This window comes from Chelonoidis abingdonii, chromosome 16 (assembly GCF_003597395.2).
Source record: "Chelonoidis abingdonii isolate Lonesome George chromosome 16, CheloAbing_2.0, whole genome shotgun sequence".
Lineage (NCBI taxonomy): Eukaryota > Metazoa > Chordata > Testudines > Testudinidae > Chelonoidis > Chelonoidis abingdonii.
Genome location: NC_133784.1, coordinates 7451280 through 7469594, shown reverse-complemented (window position 1 = coordinate 7469594; position 18315 = coordinate 7451280). Strand labels below are relative to the sequence as shown.

Here is an 18315-nt window from a genome sequence, read left to right as displayed (position 1 = left end):
GTTCTCTAGGATATCGGCTGGGAGGTCCTGTTGGGGGGTGACTGTCTCCCCTTGGGACAGGATCCAGGCCCTGCTCCTGTAAGGGCCAAGGGTTTGAATTCAAATGGTCAGTGAAAATGCAAATGACCTGGCTGGCAGGGGGGAGGGGCTGCAGGGCTCAGGGTACCTGCCTACCTGTAATCAGCCCCCTGGGACTGAGGGGGAGGGAGAGATGCTCCCCGCCCCCCTGCACACCGGAGAGGGGGCTCACGCTGGCTCTGATGCTGTGACCAAAGCAAGGAGCTTTCTGCCTGCCCCCACTGGGACAGCCAGGGCAGCGCTGAGCATGGGGGGAGCTGAGACCCCAGCTCAGCGGGGGGACACCCAGGCAGGGCAGATCGGCTGCCAACCAGGTTTGCCTGGTCCAGACGTGCTGCTGGGAAGTGATTACACAGCAGGGAGGGAGCTGCCAGGGACAGGGCCCAGGGGGGCTGTGACCCCAGGCCCAGCCAGCAAGAGGGAGCAGGTCCTCCTCCCTGCCCCAGCAGCTGAATCGCAGACCGAGCGGCAGAGAGATCCCTCCTTGGAGAAGCTGAGGGAACTTGCTGGCCACAGCGCTGCAAACCCCTTGGGGAAGGCTGCAGGGACAGAGTCCTGCGGGAGAAGGGATTCCTGTACCGGGAATGGGCACTCCAAGGGGAAGTAGAACTGGGGGGAATCGGGAGGCAGCTGGTGGTGCCCCAGGAATCCACAGAGTTCATCCTGTTTGAGCTGCTGGATGGGAGGAGAGTGAGGGGACCCCTGGACCCGGAAAGGGAGGATTGGGAGGAGAAGGGGGAAGACCCCCTGGGGGATCTCTTCCCTGAGGTGGGAGCCAATCTCCCCATCAGGTGTTCCCCATTCAGAGTCACTGGGAAAGCAACCCAGATCCTGGAGAGAGAGGTCAAGGACATGCTGGCTTTAGATGGGATCCAGCCATTCAACAGCCGATGTGCCTCACCCGTGGGGCTGGTCCCCAAGGGAAACAGGATAATCTGGTTTTGTGCGGGCCATCGGAAGCTTAAAGCCATCACAGTGTCTGATGCCGACCCCATGCCTAGGCCTGGGGAGATTCTAGACAAGCAGAGGGAGATGGAGAACTTGGCCCTGGCAGACACTGATAACGTGCATCTTTAGCCAGACCTGGGAGGAACAGGTGTCCCAGGTGAAGAGGGGGCTGGGCTGCCTCAAGGAGGTGGGACTGACGGTAAAAGCTGGAAAGTGTAAGGTGGGGACGGCAGAGGTGTTGTATCTGGGCCACAAGGTGGGGAGCGGCTGCCCAAGCCCAGAGCTGGCCAAGGCCAAGATGGGGGCTCTTAACCAAGAGAGCCCGAATCGCAGTCCAGAGTGCTGGGAGAAGACCCCGTCCCAGTTTGAACCCCAGGGGTACTGGGGTAGCAAAAGAGTTTAAGCCGCATAAACCTTCCCACATGCAGCCTGCAAGTGCCATCAAGCAAACCCGACCTAAGTTGGACTGTCCTGGTGTAACTCACACCGAGGAATGGGAGAGATGCTGGGGTATCCATGGGAACGTTGGTGGGTTCGAACTTCCCCAGGTCACTGGCTGAAGTGACCTGGCTCAGTTCGGTCTCGAAGGGGGGAGAGATGTGATGAACTAGGAATGTTCTTAATGTTTTCTCTGAATACGGTGTTGGTGCCTCAGTGTCCCCTAGGCAGTTCTTAATATCTAGGTGGTGGGATAAGGGTGTGTGATTGCTGCAGAGGAAGGGTCCAGTGCCCCTAAATGCCTGGCACTCTGTCTCCTAGCAACTGATGGCCGGGGCCCCTCCCCTGCAAAGGTGCCAGCTAAAGGTGTTGGAGACAAAGAGGTCAGGTGACCTCCTGGCCCGGGAAGGGAGCTGAGCAGAGAGGAGGGGCTGGAGGGGGTTGTTAGTCTGGAGCTGGCTGAGGGCAGACGTGGGGGTCTGGCTCACTGCCCCCTAGAATGGCCCGGACGAGGGGTCTGGTTCGCTGTATCTACAAGCTCTGTTTTAGACCCTGTTCCTGTCATCAGATAAACCTCTGTTTTACTGGCTGGCTGAGAGTCATGTCTGACTGCAAAGTGGGGGTGCAGGGCCCTGTGGCTTCCCCAGGACCCCGCCTGGGTGGGCTCGCTGTGGGAAGTGCATGGAGGGGCATATGCTGAATGCTCCAAGGAGAGATCCAGGAGATGAAGCTGTGTGAGCTTCTTGCCTTGAACAAGTCTGCTCCAAGGGAGAGGAGGCTCCCCAAAGTCCTGACTGGCTTTGTGGGGAGCAGTTCCAGAACATCGCCCGGGGACTCTGTGACACACACACTGACTTCAGTGACTTGTTGCTAAAATTTGTGTGGTTTAGACAAGCCCTTATATTACCCTAGTGCCTAAGCACCCCAGGCATGGCCCAGGCCCTCACAATGCTAGGTGCTGCAAAAACACAGAACAAAAGGATAATCCCTGCTGCCCGGAGCTCTCAATCCAAGTCTGAGACAACAGCTGGCTGCAGGAAGACAGAGACGTACGAGGAACCAATGAGACAGGACTGGTCTCAGCATCTAACCCTTGTCAAGATTTGTGTAGGCATCCCAGCAAAGGAGAGTTTGCAGGAGGCCAATGAGGTGGCTTTGTGGATGTTTGCAGGGAGCCCCTCTCACAGGTGAGGGACAGCCTGGGTGAAAGCACAGGGGAGCTGGGGGCTGGCATCATGGGCTGATGGGAGGCAGGGGTCGATTCTCAGCAGTGAAGGAGAGATGTTAGATAGGGTGGGGAGAGGCCACAAAAGACCTTGAAAGTGAAGACAAGCAGCTGATGTCTAATGCACAGAGAGGAGCGAGCCAGTGATGGGATGCAGAGAGGGTGATGTGGTCAGAGCTGCGGGCTAGGAGAACCAGCTTTTGAGTAGCACACCGAATGGATCTGAGCGGGGCAAGATTGCATTTGTCAAGACCAGAGAGAAGGATGTTGCAGTAACTGATACGCAAGATGGTGAAAGTTTTAACTGTATGGATGGATGGGAAAGGCTGTATCTTAGATCTACGAGATGTAGACATAGCCTGGTGTGAGGACCTAGGGAGAGCTCCGACACCCAGGTATGGGCCTGGCAGGATAGTTGTGTTGGCAACAGTGATCAAGAAAAGAGGTAGCAGGGAAGGCGGTTAAGACTTTGGTTTAGCCACGTTGAACTTGAACTTATGGCTTGAGCAGACATCCGTGAGGAAATGTCCGAGACAGGCGAAGGTACTAGTCTGGAGAACCCAAGGCTGGAGCACAGAGGTAGGGCTGTGAGTCCTCAGCGTAGCAGTGGTAACTGAAGTTGTGTTGTGGATGAGATTACCCAGAGATAAGGCAGAGGGGATCATAGACAGAGCCCCATGGAGCCCCCACAGAAAGCTGGAGAGCAGATGAAGAGGATCTGCTGAAGGGGCCATCAGTGAGGCAGGAGGATAACTGGGAGAAGACAATCACAGAAGCCAAGGGAGGACAAGAGTTCACGACTCCACCAGGATAACCACATTCGTGTTAACAGGCAAAACATCCCCATGAAGACAAGGCCCAAAGAACAGAAGAGAGTCGCTTTCTAAGGTCACAGATCTGATGCATTCAAACATGGCAGGGAGAGGTCAGCTAAGAAGCCAGCTGGCACAAGCCAGCATAGGCACTTTCACTGCAATGGCCTGGCTCCAATTTACACCAGCCATGGATCTGGCTCAGTGTATACTTGTATCAAGAGAAGCGGTTTCCTTCTCTATGTCCTGATGTGGCAGAACCATGGATGTGGGGTGGGAGGCGTGCTGTGGGCACACACAACGTTACACTAAGGTAGCATCTCCCTGAAGAAACAAAACAGATCCTGTATCAGGAGCGATTTAATGAAGGAAGTACTTGAGGATTCAGAACCTGATTCTGCAGGCAGCTCTGTGCGCGGGGGCACCGGAGGATATGTGCAGGGGTCCCTGCATGGAGCTGCTCACAGAAACTGCCCAAAGTCAGACCCTGCCAAGGCTGTTTCTGCAGCGTTGTGCCCGAGGCTGCACAGAGGTGGGCAGGGCTGGCTGTTGCTTCCTCAAGGGACTGAATGTTGTTTTGAACTCTGTGCCCTGCTGAGCATGAACCTGGCCTGGATCAAGCAGGGAAGCCGTATTCAGGGCAAGTGAGCTATCACCGCAGAGAAAGGAAATCACTTCACCTTTTCTTTACAGTTCTTATTCCATGGCAATTCCCAAGCCAGCGTTTCCTGTTGGCTACTGATCAGCAAGGTTCAAGGCCCCAGGCGCAACCTCTTGCAGCTGGTCAATAACTGCATGGAGCTGATTTGTGTGTCAGGCATTACTGGTCCACTACTAGCCACGCTTGGCTTTTAACCTCGGGCTCGCAGCTGTTCAGAAACGCTGACTAACTGGTCACTACAGCAGCCTTACGCAGGGAAACAGGCACAAAGAACGTAAGTGATTTACTTAAGGTTACTAACAAGGCAGTAGGTGTCTTCTGACTCCTTATTCCCTGCTCTAACTGCTAGGCAGCACTGCTCCCAGAGTCAGGCCTCCAACCCAGGTGTCCTGACTCCCAGCCCCCTGGTTCTCACCACTATATCACACTCCTTTCCCCAAACCACTAATAGAACTCAGGCATCCTGACTCCCAGACCCCTGTTCCAACCACTATACCACACTCTCTCGCTCCACGGACAGGTCTGTCTTTATACACACATGCAAGGGGCCATGTTAATGTTGCTGTAGGAACGATCTGATTTCTCATTCTACTGTGGCTGATGAATGTTTGTAAAATGCCTTGAAGAGAAAAAGCTGGAAAATTTGCCACCTGGCTGCCTCTCCTCCCACCCCCCACTTCTTACAGCTGTAACCCCACTCACCTCACCATTGGCATGACAAACCTGTCAAAAATCAATGATTGCACAACCCACTAAAACAATGCAGCATGTTCAAAACCACCCACCTCAAGTGTCCATGTGACACCACCTGTTGGGAATGGGGGCCAGCTGTTGGGCAAGCTAACGAGCACGGCTGCCTGCTTGGTGAGAGGGGGAGCTGGGGACTGGTTTTAAGCCCAGCAGCAGTGATCTGTGGCTGCTGGAAGCATTTCCCCCATGGCTGTGATAGCTCTTGTGTCTGTGTTCCCAGTCTTGCTTTGCTCCAAGCTCTGACCCTGAGTCCTGATCTCTGATTCCAATTCCTGGCTACTGACTCCTGCTCTGACCAATACCCTGCTCTGTGAGCCCTCTCCTCTCCATCTGCCTGTTATATCAGATGTAACTCAGCCCGTCTGGTCAGGGTAGGGACTATCACCTCTAATGCCTCATACTCATCTCTGGTGCTCTGTAATAAGGGCTACATGGCTGCACAGTAGCAATATAACGAAGGTTTAATAATCAGTAACTATTTAAATTTCTGATAGTAACAATAAGATCACATGTGTTTTTTCACTGGATTACTCTTAAAGTGGGGGAAAAAAGGAAGAGCGTGAATGATCAAAGTAAATGTCCTGTGGGTGAAATTCAAGGCCTGGCCAATCCCCCATAAGCCCTATCGTTCTGGATGTGAGTGGTGTGTAAGTGGAACGTGCCCTTGGGATAGACTTCCCCCCTGTGTGGTCACATGAGAATAAATGTCTCATTGCACAACTTCAGGTTCACATTCATGGGAAAAGGGAAATCCTGCAGTCAATAAGTAGCCACCATGCATTTACAGCTGAACCATGCACAGCCCCTGCGATGGTCACCAGGTGGCGCTAAGAGCACATGCATGATGGATGGTGCACACCTGGGAGGAGTTGGAAAGGCAATCAGGTGGATTTAGGTGCCTTAGAAATAATCTCATGATTTCCCCCTCCCTGCAGGGTTTGCAGCCCAAACATAACAGCCTTGGGCCCCAACCCTGCCAACCCATGCATGGGGTTGTGCATCCCACTCACGGGAGTGTGTGTGCCTGAGTGCTTGCAGGACTGAAGCTTTAAGCCAATGCTGGAGAGTCGCAAAGTGAGATTTAGCTATTTATTTCACCGTTCTAGTGGAATGTGGGACAGAAAGCAGTGAAAGGTGGGAGAACGCCTGATGATCAGCCAAGGAGAGGATTTAAATCAACACAAGCATCACTGCTTTTTAAATTAAAGTCAGAGTATCCAGTAAGAAATACCTGAGCCTAACAAACTCCCAATAGTCTAGCCTACCTGAGAATAGTTCACCACTTCCCACCATGAGTACTCTCTCTTCCCCCATCTGCCCCTCCCAGCTGCGGTCAGGTACTAATTTGGGCTTTGACCCCACAACTGGGCCCACATAGGCAGCTTTCCATGGGCCCCACTGGGCTCAGCCCAGGGCTTTAGTTGTCAGAACAGGATTGAGGATCAGCGGCTCAGATTATAAAATCAGCAGGACGGGGGCATCTCAGTACACAGCCAAGAAGCTGGATGGGGAGTAATCATTAATAACAGGATCATGCTAATTAGATGCTGAAAATTCTTCTAGTCTGACTAAGGGTATGTCTATACTTAAACTGCTCCAGCGGCAGTGTAGACATGACCTGTGCCAATGGGAGGGGTTCTCCTGCTGGTGCAGGTAATCCATCTCCCCAAGAGGCAGTAGCCAGGCTTACAGAAGACTTCTTCAAGCGACGTAGTGCTGTCTGCACTGGGCATTAAGTCACAACAGCTGTGTATTTAGGGGTGTGGACCTTTCACACTCCTGAGAGACGGAGCTGTGAAGATGTAACTTCCCAGTGTAGACCGGTGCGTAGCCGGAGCTGGTCAGTAACTGCAGGCAGGGAATGTGTGTGTGTGTTGGGGGGGCGGTTCTAGGTTTTCCTAACTTGACTGCATTGCTTTAACAGCATGCACATGTTCACCTGAGCAGCTGCTAGGTAAATTGAACCATCTGTGCCGTTTCAGACTGGCCTTTGTTCACACATGAGCCCACGTCTGTGTGGGACCCACATTCGGTACAGCCGAAAAGTGGTGAACCGAGGCCTAAACGGATTATACAAAACCTCATTGTCTTCACTGCTGTTTTCTCCCTCCTGTTTGTTTGCCTTGTCCCCCTGCTGCATCGTGTCACTGTCTGTTTGGGCAGTGCCCTGGAGCTGCATGGAGCTCTGTGCGGGTGCCAGGTCTACCCGCTACATGACTGAAGCCTTACGTGGTAAGTTCTCTGGGGCTGAGACTGCCTTGTCTGTGCAGCACCCAGCAGCCTTGTTCTGCACTGGTGCTCCAGGTGCTTCTGTCGCACAGATAATACTATGGCCCACTGCATGTGCTCAGTAAAGTCCTGCCCCAGCTGCTATAGAAGCCAATGGCAAAGCTCCAGGATCGGGCCCTGCAGCATTTCCAAATGTTCAAAGTTAAGCCCAGGGTAGGGCAGGAACAGCTCTTTAAAGTGTGAAAAACAGCTCCTCTGCCCAACCAGATAGCCTGGCAACAAGGGATTTCAAACTCGCCCAAAAGGTCCTACCTGGGCCGAGCAGGGGAGATTTCTGCCCAAAGGTAGCACAAAATGCCTGCACACTTGGTACTCTAGCATCATTCCCACAGTGCCCCTGTGGATGGCCAGAGACAGGCTCCTATCCTGCAGACGCTAACGTATGTGTGCGCGGAGGGTTGAGGCCTCGATGTGGAAGTAGGCCAATTAGAGCTGCACAATTTTTTTTTTGTTTAAACTATGTTTGAGGGGACAAAATATGGCTTTTTGACCAAAATGAAACTTTTCCACAAAAGCCTTAGTTCTGGTAGAATTTCTCCAGTTCTCTGACAACATCAACAAAACATTTTTTGATAAAAATTTCTCCATTTTCGGTAAAAGTTTTGGGGTTTGAAAAACAGAAAATTGTTACCAGGAACTTTTACCAACAATGGTTTTAAAAAAACAAATTGTCAGGAGCTTTTTTTATGTAAAACAAACGTTCATATGACATTTGTGTAAAAACACTTAAAAAATCCCACAATAAATAATTATTTCTCCACCTGACCTAACAGCCATAAGCCATGCCTGGTGCGTTAGGAGCTGTAATGCAACTCTTGGCCTTGCGCCCTTGCTCATCTAACAGTGCCCCTATCCCACCAGTGCTCACTTGGGCATGGCTCATGGCGTAGACTGGGGTGTCTCACCCATTTTACATTAAAATTGTTTTTTTCTAATGCTTAAAACTGGGTTAATTGTGCGTGAGGGCGGGCGGGAGGGGGATACGTCTCATTCCATTCAGAGAAAGGGTGAGAAGAAACAGCTGGGGCTGCACATGCACGTTCCCTGCTGTTTTGAACATGTCTCAAATTCTTTTGACCTCTACTCTCAATTTTTAAGGCCCCTGGCCCATTTACCCCACCCTGTCCTCCCCGTCCCCTGAAGCTCTGGGCCCAGGCTCACTTCCAATTCACTTTCTTTAGGAAAAGCTAGGCTTGAAATACCTGTAGAAAAGGAGCTAAAGTGAGTCGGGTGCTGGGCCACAGCAGAGCTGGAGCAGCTCAGAACAGTGGCTTTCCCTCCATTAGCCACCTCGCTGCCCCCCAGCCCCAGCCACCTCTGCTCTTCTTCCTCAGTTTGGGCCCCCCTCCGATGCTGGGATGAGAGATCGGCTTGGTTTGGTTTGTGGTGACGAGGATGTGCGCCAAGCCAGACTCTGCTAGCAGATGGCTCACACCAGCCTTGCCAGGGCACCGGTGACGAGTGAGCCCAGGGGTTTGCTGCTTGCCCGTTGTGGGGACACTGCTTGGGCCATGCACACAAGCACCACTTGGTGGCAGGGGGCGGGTGTGGCAGATACCTACACAGGAAGGAGGATCCAGCCAGGCTGCTCACTTTCCTCACATGGTTATCTGAAATCACAGTTGGGAAAGAGTGAATTGCCCAGGAGCCAATCCCACGCCACCCCAGGGAGGAGAGGTGTTCCCACGGGAACCGGGGTGGGAGAGGCCATGCCAGCACCCGAGTAGTGCTCCCTTTGCCTCAGGGCCTCCCCCCACACCCTGGCATGGCCTGCGTCTGCTCACTGGAAGGGGCTCGCCTGCTGCCCAGCTCCTGCACCCCCCATGCAGACAGGCCCAGGGGCTCTCTGTCTGCACGGCTGTAAGGTCAGCGTGCACATGGCCAGCTCCCATGCAGGGTGCGAGCTCCTGCTCTTCCCAGCCAGCGAGGGAAGCCCCATGCTTGGCTGTGGGGCCAGGGGAGCAGCTCCCTAGTGAACAGACACAGCACCCTGCTCCCCTGCCCCCAACCTCTGCTGTCCCAGGCCGTTTGCTCATCCACCATCTCCCAGAGCCAGGGCACGGTTACTCTCTGCAGCCTGTTCTCTAGTGGCCCCTCCAGGCTGAGGACTGGCCCGCGCTGGCTTTACCTGAGCAGATGACAGCCATGATGGCTGGGACGCCATAGTAGGTGAACGCTCCATTCTCAAACCGCAGCCCTTCCCTGCCAATCTCCACTTCCACTTTGCCCTGCAAGGAGGTAACTGTGCTCAGTGTCGCCCCCACTTCGCTCTGTTCCCCCACCCCTCGCAGGGCTGGGTGGGTCCTGCAGGCCAAGGGGTCAGAGCACAGCTTAAAAACAACAAAGGCTAAAATGTCCTCAAGGCTGCAACTGGTTCTGTGTCCACAGCATAAACCCAGGTCAGCTCTGATGGGCGTGGGGGGCTGTGCCCGTGGGAATCCCAGGCCTGGAGTGACGGGGGCAGGGGGTCTGGGCTGCAGGTCAGGACTGAGGACCTGTGGGGAGCTGGATGTGTGTGGAGGGGGGGAGCCCAGGCCTGGAGTGATGGGGAGGGGACTGTGGGGAGAAGGGGTGCTTGTGGTGGGGAGAGCCCAGGCCTGGAGTGACGGGACAGGGGGCTGTAGGTCGGGACTGAGGACCTGTGGGGAGCTGGGTGCATGTGGTGGGGGAGCCCAGGCCTGGAGTGATAGGGGCAGGGGGGTTGGGCTGCAGGTCAGGACTGAGGAGCTGTGTGTGTGTGGTGGGGGGAGTCCAGGCCTGGAGCGATGGGGGGGGCTGTGGGTCAGGATTGAGGGGCACTGACTAGGGTGACCAGATATCCCGATTTTATAGGGACAGTCCTGATTTTTGGGTCTTTTTCTTATATAGGCTCCTATTACCCCCCACCCCCGTCCCGATTTTTCACACTTGCTGTCTGGTCACCCTCGTGCTGGCAGAGCTGTTAGGGAGAGTGTGGGGAAGCATCCTCAGCACTTGCCCTGCAGGCGGCCTGGCTGAACGGCAGTAAGATTATTAGACACTCAGGATCAGTGAGGATCCCTGAATTTTTAGCCCCTGGGCTCTTTCTAGCTGTGTCACCTACTGAGCAGCACGGTCCCCTTAGGGAATGAGAAACATCCACCAGATGATTACGGCTGAGCAAGGAGAGCTCACACTCTGTCCTCCAGGTACTTTGCCAGCACTCACTTCTTCATACTCACACCCATCTGGGAGCTGGGGAACTTGCAGGCCCATTTCACAGACAGGGGAACCAAGGCCTGGAGGTTAAACACCATGCTGCAAGCCTGTCAGAGCTGGCAGTGAGCACTTCGGAGTAGCGGCTCCTAGCTCCATGCTCACTGCACTGCACTGCACTGCACGGCATCTCTGGCCAGCCCTCGCTGGAGTCACCACCTTGGACCCACCCTGGGCTGTGACATCTCAAGGCTCTTCCCTTTGAACAACCTGGTCTGGCCCAGCCAGGTGAAAGCCACGGAGGAACAGCCCCTGTGGGGTTCAGCCTTGGGCTGCCTGACGTGGGGAAGAACCCTGCGGGGGCCCGTGCCCCAGACGCACCTGCAGGATGAGGATGAAGTAGTCCACTGGCCGGTTGCGCTGGTAGAGATAGTGTTCCACGGCCCGCTTGTTCTTATGATCGTACTTCAGCTCCTGGATGACGTTGGGGTGTTTGAGGAGCCTCAGCAGGATCTTCTCTGAGAGGCAGGGAGATTTGAAGGGTTCGATTTCTAGGGGGAAGAGAGGACATGGACTCCACGTATCCCAAGGCCCTTTACGCGTGCGAGATCCCAGCAGGGCAGGGCTGTGCAGGTCCTGTGTGCTCACTCCGCCCAGTCAGGAGACGCAGGCCGGGATGCTCCCGTTTCCCCTGATGCTGCTGGCAAAGAACTTGGGGATCGTAACTTCACCCAGGCAGATGACCAGCATAGGCGCCAACTTCTGCTCCCGCCGGTGGGTGCTCAACCTGCCCTCTGCCCCTGGCCCCGCTCTGACTCCACCCCTCCCACCTCATTCCCCCCCTCCCCCGCTCCTAGTCCAACTCCTTCCCCAAATTCCCACCCTGGCCCTGCCTTCTCCCCTGAGTGCGCCGCGCTCCTGCTCCTCCTCCCCCCCACCCCAAGAGCAGTCAAACAGCTGTTTGAAGGTAGGCGGAGGAGGAGGAAGTGGGGTTGGGGGAGGGGCTTGGCTGCCAGTGGGTGCAGAGCACTCCCTAATTTTTCCCTGTGAGTGCTCCATGATGACCAGGGACAGGAGAGAGGGGGGCCTTGGTTTGGCATCTCACTCAGGTGATGGGGCCTTCCACAGCACAGTGTCCCCCCATGGTGCCTTGGGCCAGGACTAGGAGCCAGATCCAACCCCCCAGAGGTGGGGAGTCTGTGGCCCCCATGGGTCCGAGTCCCCAAGAAGGAGGTGAAAGGGGAACCCCTGCTTGGGGGGAAGGAAGCGGATGAAATCCACGAGACAGCGGCGCACAAGCCCCTGGTTGTGGAGCGCTGGCAATACTGTGGGGAGGATCCTGAGAGCCCCTAGGGCGCTTGTGCTCAGGGGCGTTGGGCGTCCGTCCACGAGGCACGAGGGGGCCGCTGGTACCTGATGCCATGAAGCGGTGCACGGCCAGCAGCAACTGAGGGGAGATCTTCACCTTCATCTCGCTGTCTGAGAGCCTGAAGATGGAGAAGTCGTGTGGCTTCCTGCCTTGGTGCAGTGCCCTCTCCTTCTTTCGGTTGTCTGCTGTAGGGGTGGAGAATGGCAAGGTTACATGCCTAGGACAATACTGCTTAAGGTTAGCTTGGAACGCAACTGAACCTCGAATTACATCGGTGTAGCTGAGACCTGAGATGTTTACACTGTGCTCGTCCCCATGGCGTCTGAGCAGCTGAGATTGGAGCCGAGCTGCTGTCTCCAGACCCACAGGGGCCAGCCTGTTCGGTCCCCTCCAGTCCATCCCCGCCGCCCAGCTGCCAGGGCTGGATTGTTCCCTTCAGGCTGTTTTCTAGTGCCTTGGTTAGTCCACTTCTAAAAGACCCCGTCCTGAGGAGACAGTTCTCCAGCCAGATCCACCCTCCTTGATACCTGCAAGTCTGTGCACTGAAAGCACCGGGCCGAGTCAGTCAGCACTTACATCACTCCCTCCTTCTACAGCCGAGGGACCACGCCAGGCAGAGGGGCCTGTGACATGCAGTGTGACTGCACCTTGCACATAGTGTCTGCAGGTGCCAGAGGTGCCAGAATCACAGGAGGGCAAGGATGGGTCTCGGGCTATGCTTGGTATTTTCATGACACATGCTCTGTGCTGTAGAGGACATGCAGGGCCCACTGGGGAGTGGTGGCGCAGGACGGATATACTTCCCTCCTCAGGAAATTAATTCCTGGCTGCTTAGGCTGACTGTTTATCTGGGCAAGCTGAGCAAGCTGTCTGTCTAATCTAGCTAGCTAGGCCCTATCCTGGCTACCCTCATCACAGGATCTGGTCTGTGACACTGACTGTAAAGGTCTGTCTCATCCAGGATCTCGGACTTTATGATCTCTTCAATGACATCCTCCAGCGTGACGATCCCCATCACCTCATAGAACGGGTCTCCTTCCCCTTCGTTGTTCACCCGCTGCACGATGGCCAGGTGCGATTTACCTGTCGAAAGGGAACAGAGCAGGAATGGAATCCCCCAGCAGCTGAGAGGGGCTTCTGGGCGGCATCTTTCTCCACCAAGGCCTCAGCAGGGAGACTCCCTAGGCTGATGGGGCTGAGGGATCAAATTGTCCCTTCCTAGGCCTGCCAGATGGGCTCCTCAGGAAATTTCTGGGCAGGGAGAGCAGCTTCACAGCAGCTGCTGGGTGCTCCAGGCTAGAACACAAGTGAGCTCTTTGCCAGCAGGCTGTGAGGTGATACCTCTGACCTTCTGCACGAGGGTTGCAGAAAGGCAGCAGGAGAGCACAGCACTGTCGTAGCTGGGTGATCTGGGCTGGTATAGAACCTGACCCAGAGCTCCCCCCAGTCTGAGCACCAGCCTGGAGCTGGGTGGGAGGCGCAGCTTGGAGTGGGCCTTGGAAGCAGGACAAATACCAAACAAGAACTGTGGCAGTGTCCTGCCTTGGAGTCCCCATCTAAGAAAACTAGCAGGAGGCAGAGGATGAGGATGAGGGAAAAAGCACCCAGTGAAACCAGACATGATTCAGACACAACATGCCGAGCATCAGACTCTCCTGGCCCTTGCACTGGCCCCCGGCACCAGTGGGCTGATTTCTTGCAAAAGTTGTGGGAGTCTCGTCCTCACTCCTACTCTGGGTAACTTGCTCCAACTTTAGGGCCCAAGTTTTCAAAAGAAGCTGTTCTGAGTGCCCCACTTGAGATACTGGGAACTGATCTTCAGAGATGCTGAGCGTCCACTGGCAGCTCCTGCATGTGCTCAGCACCTCTGAGTAACCAACCCCTCCGTGGCGCCCGTTGGGTTCCCGGGGTGAATGCTCTTGCAACGTTGGTCTGGGTTCCTTAGTGCTCAGTAGTGCGCTCAGGGGCCCCTCTGGTCACAGGCAGGTGCAGTGATGACCCATGCCACACAGGATATAGGGATGACGAGGAGACTCCACTCTCTTGCTGCAAAGTCTGACTGTCACTTGGATTTGCTTTATACCTGTGACCGATTGTGCCAACACTTGCCCAGCTGGGAGCGAAGGGGTTAAATCCCTTCATGGGGTGTGTCATAAACAGAGAGTTAAGGGTTAATGTCTCTTTCACCTGTAAAGGGTTAACAAACACCACCTGACCAGAGGACCAATCAGGAGACAAGATACTTTCAAATCTCGGTGGAGGGAAGTCTTTGTGTGTGTTCTCTCTGGGATCTGAGAGTGACCAGACCTACCTACAGGCTCTTTTATATGTTCAGAATAGTGAGTATTAAGTAGGAAGGCGGTTTTAGTCTTTTGATTGTTTTCTGTATTTGCAAACGTGTATTTTGCTGAAGGATTCTAATTTGTATTTGTATACTTAGCGTGGGAGGGTATTCCCAGTGGTTATAAGCTGAAAGACCCTGTAATATTCCATCTTGAATTTACAGAGAATTCTTATTTTTTCTTTCTTTTATTAAAAGCCTTCTTTTTTAAAGACCTGATTGATTTTTTCCCCTTGGTAAGGCTCTAAGAAACGGAGTCTGTACCCACCAGGGAACTGGTGGGAGAAGGGAAAAAAAGAAGTGGGGGGAAGGGACATTCCTCTCTGTGTTGTGATTCAAGGAGTTTGAATCACGGTGATCTCCTAGTGTACCCAGGGCGGGAAAGATCTGGGAGGAAGAAAGGAGGGGGAAGGGAAATGGTTTATTCTCCTTTGTTGTGAGACTCAAGCAATTTGGGTCATGGGGTCCCCAGGGAAGGTTTTTTGGGGGACCAGAGTGCCCCCAAACACTATACTTTTGGGTGGTGGCAGCTATCAGATCTAAGCTGGTAATTAAGCTTAGAGGAATTCATGTTGGTACCCCATTATTTTGGACTCTAAGGTTCAGAGTGGGGCTAGAACACCATCACAGGGTGTGAGAAGGCAAAGGCATTAGCCAAGCCTGAGGGAAAGGCTTTCAGTGGAGGCTGTGCCTCCTGGGCCGGTGGTCAGGCTGCTCTGAAGCCAGGGGTTCTGGGCTTGCTTGGGCTGCAATGTCAGGGGAATTGGTTCGCCTTCCTTCTTGCCAGAGCCTTTGAGTTAAGCTTCCGTGGAAAGAACAGGCCAGGCAGCTACAAAGAGAAACCTGAGAAGTCACACCTGGCCTGAAGGAGAAAGGTGCCTGTTTAAGGTACCCAGGAACCCTTCCTACCCCCTGCTTTCAATGGGCGAAAGAGACCCTCCTGCAGGGCCCTTCTCTACTATTGGCCAGATGGCAGGAATCTGCTGATGCTTCTGAACAGTGGTGAGGATGCCAGGGGCCTGGGTCTCAATCCTGAGCCTGGCTTGGAGCATAGCCCTCTTGGGTAGGGAGTGGGTTAGGTCACCCCACAGTGACCCACTGGCAAACTGAAGCCTCAAGTCTGACTGAACCTGGTTCCCTGGAAAAAGCTGAATCCCATGAGCACCTGCGGGTAGGCGCAAGCTGCACCAGTGCTGGCCATAGACAGAGCCTGTGTAACTCACTAGGGAGCTGCAGGAGAGTGGGCAGTTCTCTAGTCACATTGAGACTCTAATGTGCTCAGCCTTGAGACTTACAAGGCTGCCCAGCCCTGCTCCACCCATAACTCTCTTACTGCTCTCGCCCTCAGACCAAGTAAAGGCTCCCGCATCTCTGCTGTGTGCACAAGATGACAGCACAAGCAAACAACAAAGCACTTCCAAGGGGGAATAGGCTCCCCTGCACCCCAACGGAAAGCAATGCGGTGTTACCTGGCTCGGGGAGAGACTGCCCAGCACAGACTGCAGGCTGAACGGCAGAGCCAAGTATTTTGGAAATGCCCCTATTAGGCAGCATTCTGACCCAGCTGGGGATGGCTGGCACCCCATCCGACTGCACACGTTAAGTCCCTTGTGCCCTACAGCCACCCCCTTGTCTCCCTAATAAGAGGGGAGGGGAAAAGAACTGCCAGAATCCATGCTTCCTGGGAAAGAAATCTAGACAGATTTGTTAAGGCTCTGTGCTTCTTTTACTGCTTCTTCCTCAAATGGGTGGGGCGAGAGGGCTGCGTATGGAAGAAAGCCCCAGTGCCCTCCTGGAGGAGATCTAGGTTCAGTGATGTTCAGCTGCTCTCGAAGCAGAGGAATGAGAGAATATTCACTCTCGGTGAAGTAGGAGCTTGGGACAGACTGTCTAGAGTGGGGACTGAGCATTGACAACTCCCCTCTCCAATGGACACTGAGCTAGGAAACCCACCAGCTCCAAACCAAAGGAAAGAGAGAGATGGAGAGAATCACAGGAACTGCCAGCTATGTTAGACCTAAGGTCCAGCCAGTCCCGCATCCTGTCTCGGAGAGTGGCCAGAACCAGAAGCCCTAGATGAAGGTGCAAGAAACTTCACATTAGGGATCATTTCCCTACTCGCCCCACCGCATTAGCTCGCCTCCTGAGAGCTAATAGTTAAGAGATTGTCTTAAGCCCTGGAGCACAAGACTTAATATCCCTTCCAAAGTGGGTTAGCAGTAACTCTATCACGGTGATTATTCTTATGATCCATATAAAGGTATAATCTTGTTTTAATCTTGCTAAGTTTGTGACCTCAATGACTTTACATGGCAGCAAGTTCCATGGACTAATCACACATTATGTGAAAAAATGTTTCCTTTGATCAGGTTTGAATTTGCTATTAATCTGTTAACTACACTGACTGGCTCCTTGTTCTTGTATTATCAGACACACAGAATCTATCTTCTCTGTAACACTCATTATTTTATTCATCGCCTTTCTAAGGGCCCTAATAACTTTTGTTGCCTTTCTCTGAATCCCCTCTAATTTTGCAGTACATGTTTTGAGATGAGTGACCGGCCCTGCACATAGCATCTGGCTCAGGCTGCACCAATAATTAAAAGACATTATAGTATTTTCTGTCTTTCCCTTTCCTAATTCTTTATGCCCCATAGCATCTCTTTAGCTTTTCTGCTCACACCTATGCAGAGCTCTCCATTCTGTTGTCTGCAGTGACATCCTGGTCCCTTTCCTGAATTGATACAGCTAATTTAGAACCCTGTAAGGTGTAAGAGTAGTTTACATTTTTCTCTCCAATAAATGCATTACTTGCATTTATCAATGCTGAACTTCATTTGCCTTTGTGTTTTCCCTTTCCCTTAACTTGGTCAGGTCCTCTGAAGTTCCTCACACTTTTCTCTGGATTTGACTGACCTGAGTAACTGTGTGTCATCTGGAAATGCTGCTGCCTCGCTGCTCACCCCCTTATTTAGATCATTAATAAATATATTAAATGACACAGTATGGAACCCTGATGCCCCCTCTATTCACCTTTTGCCAGGGTGAAGAGACCATCTACTCCTACACTTTGTTAGCTGTCTCCTAGCCAGTTTCTTAACCAGGACAATACTTTCCCTCACACCCCATGAGGACTTAGCTTCTTGGATAGCCTGTTGTGCAGGACCTTGTTAAAGGCCTTTTGAAAATCCAAGTACGTTATGTCAGGTGGTTCTTCCTTATCCACAACTCTGCTGACCTGATCAGAGAATTGTAACAGATTAATGAGAGGCAGTTTCCCTTGGCAGAAACTGGACTGTCAAACCCTGTTGTAGCACAATCTTGTAGGTGTTTTATTATTCTGTTTTTAATGATTGCTTCTGTGAGCTACACATCTAAGGGTTAGGAGTCTGCAACTCCTTGGACTGGCCCTAGAGCCTTTTTTTAAATACAGTCTCAACATTAGCTACCCTCCAACCACTGGAACAGGGGCCGCTTTTAGTTAGCAGTTTAGCCACTTCATACTCTGGCTCCTTCAGAACCTTTGGATGGACCATTTTGGCCTGGGGACCTAGTGCTTTTTCAAGGACCTCCTGGTTCTTCTGACATCTCAGTCTCTGAAAGAATCTCATCTTCGTTTTTATGAAAGAGCAGCCTGGGGATGGAATTTCCCCTGTGATGAAGATTCCTGCAAAGAAATTATTCCAAGTCCCAGCAATGTCTTTGTCTTCCCTCATTGCTCCGTTTAGCGGCCCCAGTGATCCAGCAGCTGCACTGGTTCTTTGTAGGATTCCTGCTTCTGATAAGTTTGAAACATTGATTTGCTCTTATACCTTTAGCTCTTTGCTGCCTGAAAGCCACTGTGGCCTGTCACGGACTCACAGATCGTGCCCACACTTGGCCCTGTGCGGTCCGTGGGGGGTGCCCCTTTCAGTGAGACAGCCCTTCTCGAGGGTCCACTCTCTCTCTGGGGTCAGGCCCCTCCACCTCCTGGAGCCGCACCTCTCTGAACCTTAGCACGTCTGTCTCTGCCGTGGGCACCCTCTGGGAGTCCACGCACTCTGGACCCCCTGGGCCTCTTCACCCCCAAAGGGGCTGATGCAGCCCTGTTCTCTAGACCAGAGTGACTCTCAGCCAGCATAAAACAGGAGGGTTTATTGAGAGTTGAACACAGCACAGGAAACTCTCAGGGCCTCAGGCCTGGCCTCTCACAATAACAGCACATCCCAGTCTCCCTGCATCCAGGTGGGC

At 53.3% G+C, this 18315-nt stretch overlaps 1 protein-coding gene across 1 annotated transcript in view; it reads right to left on the bottom strand.

Moving 5' to 3' along the window:
* The window catches only part of CNNM1 (cyclin and CBS domain divalent metal cation transport mediator 1), a 64252-nt gene that overhangs the window by 14359 nt on the left and 31578 nt on the right, over window positions 1–18315 (bottom strand). Inside the window, exons 2-6 of the mRNA XM_032764126.2 lie at window positions 12684–12827; window positions 11789–11929; window positions 10757–10926; window positions 9330–9429; window positions 8764–8811 (exon numbers count right to left, since the gene is read on the bottom strand). Of these exons, the coding sequence (XP_032620017.1) occupies window positions 8764–8811; window positions 9330–9429; window positions 10757–10926; window positions 11789–11929; window positions 12684–12827 (603 nt within the window). The remainder of the gene's footprint in view (window positions 1–8763; window positions 8812–9329; window positions 9430–10756; window positions 10927–11788; window positions 11930–12683; window positions 12828–18315) is intronic.